Raw genomic sequence first — 9,257 nt, 5'->3', positions numbered from 1 at the left:
ATAATTTGTTCAATGAAAAATGTATTAATTAAAGTTACTTTTTTTTATATAAGTTACTTCTATAATATATGTAAATTACTTTTAAACTTTACTGAATTTACTTTTGTATGTTTAAGAAGTAACTTAGTGAAATCTAAAGTAATTTAGACATATCATAAAAGTAATTTGTGATTTTTCATCAAAATATAATCATGTGAGATCTTGACGTAAAGATTTAATTGTTACGAACATAATGGTGTAATCGGATCGTAGATTGAATAAGTAGTTTAAAAGAAAATTGTATTTGAAGTATAGGTAGATGGTGTCTCTTATAAATGGAGTGGTAGTTGGTTTAGACAAACCAGCTACCACTAGCTCACGTCCTTTTATGAAAGATGACTCACCCTTTCACTCCCCTCTTCTCTTCTTCTCCTCACTGTTTAAGTTTACGTGGCACTAATAGGCTCATGCTTTGATACAGGTTAACTTGGTTTTCTTTTATCTATACTAGAACTACTTTTCCACGGTGTCATACTGGTTGAATTAGCCATCGGCTGACGACAAGCTCATATTGTGACCGAGCAGTCGATTGCCACCTGGTCATCCTAGTGCAATGGCGACCAAACACTTGTTTCGTGACATCTTTTTGGAGAAAAATGTAGTGGATATTTGACTTGATCTACCTGCCTACGTGGGACATGTATCTTCTCCAACTACCCTGATCTGTCCTGCGTGGTGTTGTAGAAGATCACACACTTGGTTGGCTGCAGAGTTTTGCTCTTGCAAATTACCAAGACACGGATGAATCAAATATAGGATAGCCTCATTGGACAAAAAGAGTTGGGAGTAAATTTTACAAAACCACATGTATTATGATCCAAGTTACACGGAATCACATGTTTTTGACATGTCAGATGTGACACGTAACTCCCGGTATTACGGTCCAAATGTTTCATAAAATCACACCGATATCCAACTTTAATTTGTTACCATAGAAAAGTAAAAATGCTTAAACCTAGATAGCTACAATTGGTATATGATGAGTTGAAGAAGTTGTAAATTTGATACTATGTAATTGGTCAAATGTGTGGTATTATGGGAATATGGTTTTAAACCATATGCCCATAATACCCGAGGTTATATATGTCAAAAACCTTGTGGTTTTATGTAACTTGAACCATATAATACCTATGACTTTGTGAAATTTACTATAGAGTTAACTGATTGTATAGAGCATAGTAGAAAGGCCTTTCTGGCTCTGCCCAAGTGGTAAATACGTAGTAGCAGTATATACAAAAAGGGACCCCATGTGGCCATGTACGACATAACATAGAACTCTCCTGGACTAGATAGATGACACCTACGTAGAGCAAGAATTTCGGATATGTACATGGAGCAACTGATCCAACCTTGGATTAAGAAAGAACACTGCCCCTGTAGTGGATGAAATTCACGCGAGTGGAAAAGGAACACTGGGTTAGCACTGTGCTACCTGGAAGTCGTTTAAGTTACTACCTGGAGCGTCTGAGATTAATTGGCGTGTCCAAAGATCTTGAGGTACCACAATGCACCTTGAGCAGCATGTTCCTGGGCAGCTTTCTTGGAACGCTTAGGTTCACTGATGCACTCCACAATGGTGGTTGTGAATGTATCCACATGGATAGTCACCTTGCAAGTGAACCTGCATAGTTTTCACAGCATTAGCAATGCCCACATTAAGTGTTAAAATTAGTCTAGCCATTGTATTAGCATACGCAAGCGATCAATGGACAAAAATACTTACAAGGGTTAAAGGTAAACGATAATGAAAGAATCCACTTGATTCTGATAGATAACATTCGAGCTCACTGATACATTAGGAAGGGTCATGAATGAATCTCAAAATAGCTAATAACGTCAAATGGTGGACACTCACCAGATTTCAGTCATCACTGGATTTCAGTCATAGATGGGACAGCAATCCAGAAATAAGATATTCTGGTAATTTGCTATTTTCATGCTACCAAAATAATATAAAGTGTGTAGGATGTTGAGTATGATGCATAACCCAGCATGAAGCACACCTATCTCTCAGCAAAATATACCATGTTAAAGAGTGAAAATACTATAGCTGGTTGAGCTCTGAAACAGATTGGTGGTTTGACGCTTTCTTTTTTCACATCTAAGGTAAAAACACCAGTTCACCGTTGTGAATTGCAGAGATAAATTGGAAATACTGGAGTACTACTAGGTATGTGCTTAATGCTGCCCCTTGCCAATGGACATGTTCCAGTTTTGACTTGTGGAATTCATCGGTTTCTTAACCAAACCATGAAAAAAAACTTCTATGAAGTACAGTGCCATTATGAACTAATAGACTCGTAATCGTGTTATCATCTTTTACTCGTGTTAACAAGATGGAAGAAAAGATTAATAATGACAAGTACTCAGAGAACTCTATAAGAGACATACAATGGTAAGGTCTAGTTGCTTTACCTAGGATAGGCTGATATGGTTGGCTAATCACACTCGCAGTAATGTAATTCACAGTGATGCATAAAATAAAACATTGACAATTCACCAGTTAATAGAAAAACTTACAGTTTAAGATGGGAAGGCCCTTGTTCTTCAAAGTCATATGATGGTTCCTTCCAGTGAGTTGCAGAGCAGATTTTATGCAGTCTCAACCTTGCTGGTTCATTATCTGTAGTCCCTGCAAATTTCAACAAAATTATTAGCTTTTGAAATCAGCGGCTTTCCTTTAAATATTGTATCATGTAAGATACAACAATAATCTATATGATCTACTGATGTCTCCTCATTTTAAATGCCATAACCAATTGTTCTATGCCCTGGTTTATTTATGAAAGATCACATTTTGATCCAGAGTTCAGGATTCTTGATTTCAAGCATGGAGAAAATTGGATTGCCATTTACAATACAGTAGTGTTGATCAGCCAGAAATCCATGTGTTTGGAGTTTGGATGTTATTTCTCAAGAATGTATACTTAGTGGCTTCAATCTAATAAAGTATACCATGTATCAAGGATCTGCAAAAGCAAACTGTTAGATCGATCTCTAAATTAATTGGAGGCTCTCCTAGAAGTCACCCATGCTTTTCCCTAGGAGGTAAAAAGTGTACAAGGATTAATTGCCAGTTTAATCCATTTTAATTGACTTGTTTTAAGGTGCCCAAGAAATGTACGAGGATTAATTGCATGGATGCATGTATGCAACATTTTTTTTTAAGATAATGGAAAGAAATCCAGCCTCTATATCCACAGACGGATATAGACAGCCAGCATGCATGCAACATAGAAAACACATTCAAAATTAATTATCCAATTATGACATTGATGTTTAAGTTTTATGTAAGTTGATATAATGTTTGAATTTGATCGGTTGGGTCTAAGTTATATTGTTGGAAAGTCAAGTTTGCTTTGCCAAAAATTGATTCTCAACAAGTTTACTTGGTATTTCTGTTTTCTAATATACTGTAAATTATCTGGATCTTTGAAGTAATCAAATTTATATTATACTAAATTTAATTTTCTGGAATATTTCTCGGTTATTATTTGATATAAGGTTATATTGGTTTATGGTGATTAAAATATATATTAAAAATATTAATTTATAGTTTACTTCAAATGATGCGGCTGCAGTCCATGCGTGATGCATCAGCGCCGTTGCCATTGGGCCCATGCATCAGCGTTGTCGTCGATGGGAGCCCGTGAGAGAAGTTGGTGGCAGCGTGGGGAGAGGATAGCTAGGATTGTAGAGTTTTAGGGTTATGACTCAAAGATACTCCTAGAGATGGCCAGATGGACTTTGCTGGGATGGTTTGGGCTGCTATGCTGGGGACTGCCACTAGCAGGGCTTTCGTTGCTAGCTTGGCTCGTTTGGTTCGTGAGCTGCTCTGGCTCGAGCTGGCTCGTTATCTCTAACGAGCTGAAACGTCAGCTCGGCTCATTACAAAAACGCAAAGAGCCAAGTCGAGCGAGCTAACGAACTTTTTGTCCAGCCCTAGATTAGTAAATTTCACATGCCATTGGCATGCTTTGCTCCACCATTGCTCTGCTCCACACGACCATTGGCCCCATGTACAGGCTCCTTGCAATTGCTAGCGGAAACTCCGAGTGAAAGAGCAGCAGCCTCCTCCATCAACTTCTCCATGGCTGCGGCTTCAATCCCATGTTGCTGTCGGACTATGGAATCGGAAAACTTACCCCTTTTCACATTCAAAGTTAAATATCCAATTATGACATTGATGTTTAAGTTTTACGTACGTTGATATAATGTTTGAATTTGATCGGTTGGGTCTAAGTTATATTGTTGGAAACTCAAGTTTGCTTTGCCAAAAATTTATTCTCAACAAGTTTATTCGGTGTCTCTGTTTTCTAATATGCTGTAAATTATCTGGATGTTTGAAGTAATCAAATTTATATTATACTAAATTTAATTTCCTGAAATGTTTCTCGGTTATTATTTGATACAAGGGAATATCATTTTATGGTGATTAAAATATATTTTTAAAAATATGCTGTGATTCTATAGTAAGGGAAATATTAAATGGAATGATTTTAGCATTGCATAACAAACCCTTGCAGAAAGGGGAAGAATTGAGACACTGATTAAATCCTAAGGGGAAAAAAGTGTATGAGGATTGATTGCATGAATGCATGCGTGCAACAATTTTTTGGATAATGGATAGAAATCTGGACTCTATAACCACAGACGGATATACACAGCCAGCATGCATGCAGCATAGTTTTAGCATTTATTTCTTTCTATAATATGTTGCCAAAAGTCTTATTTCCCTTTGTGATAAATAATGACATTAGTACCTCCTATATTGTAATAGTCATAACAACCATAGGATGTTCTAGAATGGATGGGCTAGAATTACTTGGGAGTAATAAAAAAATTCCTAATTACAAACACAACTCATACATAAGGTTAGTAGTTAATGCAGCAACTTGCATATATCTGAATATGGAAAGTTTCAAGCAATGTCACCAAAGTTCTAAGGTCAATGGTTCGTGGAATGGGATCGAGGGACACTACTTTTATTAGGGTTTAACAAGGCAGGGACGAGATTTTTCCCGTGTTCCTGGGATGAAGAACGTGGCATAGTTCCACATTTGACGTGACTTAGGTTTCCGAAAAGTTAGTACAGGGTAACAAACACACCAAAAGAGAAAAAAAAAAGGAGGAGGGGGGTGGGGGGGGGCAGGTGAAGGACAATTTAGCCATGCTATGATGAGTTAGCATCTTGTGACCTTCTGCGTTATCCTTTCTCATAGATCCATGCATATGGCATTTCAGTATTCTAACATGCATGCATATTATATCAAATTCAGAGTAAAATACAGTTTGAACAGGTTCACACTTGTCTAAATTATGTATAGAGGTCATTTAAACTCATATATTACATGAACAAGGATGTCTTTGTGATCTAACAGACTATCCTTAACTGTTTGGATTTGGTTGGTTAATCTGTAGGAGACCATGACTAAGTGACTACATTGTTCTAGTACCATGCTAATCTGTCTTTATGTCAATTCTCAAATCCGTGTCCAGCTTGACTTCTCTAATAAACTAATTCAACAGATCAGATATCTGTAAAGTGTTACATAACAAATAATCAGCATTCATAGACGAGCAAAGGCTATTTCCTGGCGTGTTTCACATCCTACAAGGTGCTATATCCTAATTAAGGGGCTGCAAATATCCTACACCCTAACTTCAAATATTAGCACTATACTGTAAATCACAGTCAGATTAGCGAACTGTTCCGAAAGAATAAATTTCAGATACCATTGGCATGCTTTGCTCCACAATTGCTCTGCTCGACACGACCAGTGGCCACATGCACAGGCTCCTTGCTAGCGGAAACTCCGAGTGAAAGAGCAGCAGCCTCCTCCATCACCATATCCATGGCTCCAGCTTCAATCCCCTGTTGCTGTCGGACAGTGGAATCTGAAAACTTAGCCCTTTTGCGCTTGCATAACAAACCCTTGCAGAAACAGGAAGAATTTAGACACTGATTCGATCCTAATAAGGAAGTAAAAGAAAATAATAAAGAAAACCCAAACAACAATGCCACTCTAAACAACGCCATGGCTGCGGCCTGTGGGGTCACATCTGCTTGCTGTTACCTCCTCTTCTTCCAGCTCCAGTTCATCCTCCTCCCACGTGTTCACCGGAGTGATGCTATCCTGGTTCACGGGAGTCGCCATGACCAGAAAACCCTAACAATGCAGAGCAAAACCACCTGAGCAGTCGGAAGGGGGCCGGGCGATGGAGTGACGGAAGCAGGCGGGTTGAGGCAGATACCTCGTCTGGAGGCGGCAGCAGCGCTCTCCGGCCCGGGCTTGCTCGTCGCCGTCGCCGACTCGCCGGCGCCGCCGCGGCGTGGGCAACTCTTCGGATGGGCGGCGGAGGAAGACGAGCAGCCAAAGCCGGGCCTGGATCGGGACAGCGAGAGAGAGTAGAGCGAGTTATGGGCCGTAATTTGTGGACCGTGATGGGCCGGGCCTTCATCCGGGCCCACCTCTCCGCCGTCCGAAATCCGAGTCGGGGAAGGTATATTCCGCCTCGAAAAGCTATATATATTTGCCGCCACATCGTCCGCTCAAATCGTCTCCCGCCTTCTCGCGATCGACGCCGAGTTAAACACCGAGTTGATCGCGGCGTCGCCATCGCCATGGCTTCAGTGTTGACGCTCCGGCCCACTGACTGCCTCCGCGGCGGCGGCGGCGGCGTGCAGTGTGCAGCAGCAGCTGCCGCCGCTACGGATCACCCGACGCGTGCGTCCAAGCTGGCGCGGCCGCCGCGCCGCGGTGGACGGGCGAACGGGCGGCAGCCGCGCGGGCGTGGGTCGTCGTCCCACTCTCACCGCGCCGCCGCGCCGCGGCCGTCGCAGTCGCAGTCGCAGATGCGCGCCATGGAGAAAGTCGTGATCCTGAAGCGCGGGGACCGATTCGCGCCGGAGATCGGTGCGGCGGTGGCGGTGGAGGAGCACGCCGAGCCTGTTACGGCGGCCGGGCAGCGCGTCGCGCCGGCGAAGAAGGCTGAGCCTGTAGCAGAAGCAGATCGGTACATCGCGCCGGCGGAGATGGCACCAGTGCAGTGCGTCACGCCGACGAAGATGGACCAGCCTGCGGTGGCGGCGGCGGCAGAGCAGTGCATCTCGCCGGCGAATAGCGCGGAGCCTGCTGTCGCTGCAGAGCAGTGCATCGCCCTCGCCGCGGCGAAGATTCCCCGGCCTGTGGCGGTGGCGGTGGCGGCAGCAGGACAGCGACGAGCCCCGGCGACGAAGCCGAAAACCTCCCGCGTCTTGTACGGGGGGCCATCGTTCGTGATCCCGCCGGATCCCTCCGAGCTGCCCATCCCCGTGCTCCTGCTCGAGTCTCGCGGACGCCGCTCGGCAGCGTGCGCGTGATGACGACCGGTTCGCCGCCGCGCAGCACGCCGGCGCGGCGGCGCCGACGGCTATATGGGTATAGCTTCGAGTTCAAGCAATGAGAGGGACAAGGAGTCAAGCAGAGTAGAGTAGGAACAAACTACGGTGCAAGTGGATCGACCCGTGAACCCACGTATAGAACTGTAGTGTGGTGTACAAGAATACTCCAGTACGGTAGGATCTCCGTTTGTATTGTCTCCGCGACGAACATGTCACCATGGGATTTACAGTTTATATTGTGAAGCTGTATGTGGGGTTAGGATGATATATCTCAAATTTTGCAAAATTATAATTGTATGGTTCCAATTTTCCCTTTTAAGTTTTAACCCGTCGAAATGCAAAATTGGCTGTCTTGTTGCCAGATCCGGGAAAAGTCCAGTCCATATGGTCCTCAAAACTCCAATCTACGGTAGTGAGAAAGTCGAACTAAAATTAAAAGGATCATGTTATGTACACAACCTCATCTACAGAGCATGTCGAACTGTCCAGTACTTCAGTGTGAAATAACTGAAAATAATAGTTGAGATTCAGTCTTTGCGTCGTAAAACATGTAGAAACCGACGGTAAAATTGGCATAGGTTCGGAATAGGGAGTGCATTTTGATCCCTCAAGGGGATATCCCTTCGTGTTTTTATGTCATTCAAATAGTTATAAAAACAATTAAAAAAATTAAGAAGATATATATTAATATGTGATATATCATTCCACAAACATGCAAGTATAAATTCAACTTCTATATCTCACAACGAAAAAAATAAATTAAACTACAGCGAGTTAATTAACGTATATTCGCAGTTAAATTTGTTTTTCTTCGTTGCGAGATGTAAAAGTTGAATTTGAACTTGCATGTTTGTTGAGTGATATATTATATGTCAATGCATCTTTTAAATTTTTTTAAAAAATTTTTATAACTATTTAACTGACATGCAAAGAGCGAAGGGATATCCCCTCGAGGGATAAAATTAGTTTCCGTTCAGACCACCTCTAATACCACTTTTTCTTAGTCCTAGTTTACCGCTAAAATTATATATATTTTAGGACAGAGATACTAATACATATGCCACAATGTGTGAATGCAAAATATAAACATATAAGGTAGGCCCTACAAGAGAAATAAAAGACCAATCCCTAGCCTCTCACACCCTGCACCTATGCCTACTTTTATACCACATTGTGGTTGCTCACAAGAAAAACGAAGGCATTCATGATTTCAAGCGTATCCCCTCTGTCACATGAAAAACCCAATCCTAAGTTTGATTCAAACCTAAGATAATCAAACTTATGATTGGGTATTTTATAAAACAGGGGAGTACTTTTCATGGCCATGGTGGAATACACTGTAGGGTTACTTCATACTACTAGCAGATACTCCAGTAACTTGTGACGAGTTGAGTTAACTTGACTGTAGATGCAAAGGATCGAGTAAATATTAGGGCATGTATTCCCTCGTCTCATAAAAAAATCTCGTATGAAAAAAAAAACAAACCTTGTATAAAACATATTTTAGTATTACGAATTTGAACGAATATTTCGTACTAGATTTTTTTTTATATATGTTTGAGGGAGTACACAATGGGTCTATTAAGATTGATGTTATTTTCAATCATATTATTTTTTTAAGTTACCAAAAAATATATACATTTAGTTTGTTGCCAAACTTTGATAAACACATAAGAAATCTGAACAGTCAACTTTTGGTAAATGTTGGTAAATTTTGTTAAAATTTTGGTAATATTGTCAAAATTGCCATGCTAAAATTTGGTAAAGTTTATTTTTGCTACAATTTGAACAACCCCCAATATTTTCACGAGGATTCAGACAATTAATAATCGAG

At 41.3% G+C, this 9,257-nt stretch overlaps 1 protein-coding gene across 3 annotated transcripts; it reads right to left on the bottom strand.

Moving 5' to 3' along the window:
- Positions 1-1,183: 1,183 nt before the first annotated feature.
- On the bottom strand, positions 1,184-6,429 carry LOC127785458 (endoribonuclease Dicer homolog 4-like). 3 transcript variants are annotated; one of them, XM_052312911.1, is made up of 5 exons: positions 6,295-6,429; positions 6,117-6,209; positions 5,776-5,974; positions 2,560-2,671; positions 1,184-1,660 (listed from the first exon to the last, which is right to left on the bottom strand). In XM_052312911.1, exons 2-5 carry the CDS (start codon positions 6,195-6,197, stop codon positions 1,510-1,512), a joined length of 543 nt encoding a protein of 180 aa, XP_052168871.1. In that variant the 5' UTR covers positions 6,198-6,209; positions 6,295-6,429; the 3' UTR covers positions 1,184-1,509. The 3 variants fall into 3 exon arrangements, with proteins under 3 accessions (XP_052168871.1, XP_052168869.1, XP_052168870.1); XM_052312910.1 differs by adding an exon at positions 1,763-1,826 and having other exon boundaries at positions 1,520-1,660; positions 5,776-6,209; XM_052312909.1 differs by having other exon boundaries at positions 5,776-6,209.
- Positions 6,430-9,257: the final 2,828 nt, after the last annotated feature.

The sequence above is a fragment of the Oryza glaberrima genome, chromosome 9 (assembly GCF_000147395.1).
Source record: "Oryza glaberrima chromosome 9, OglaRS2, whole genome shotgun sequence".
Taxonomy (NCBI): domain Eukaryota; kingdom Viridiplantae; phylum Streptophyta; class Magnoliopsida; order Poales; family Poaceae; genus Oryza; species Oryza glaberrima.
The sequence above is the reverse complement of the archived record's forward strand: the minus strand, read 5'-3'. Positions and strand labels throughout refer to the sequence as shown.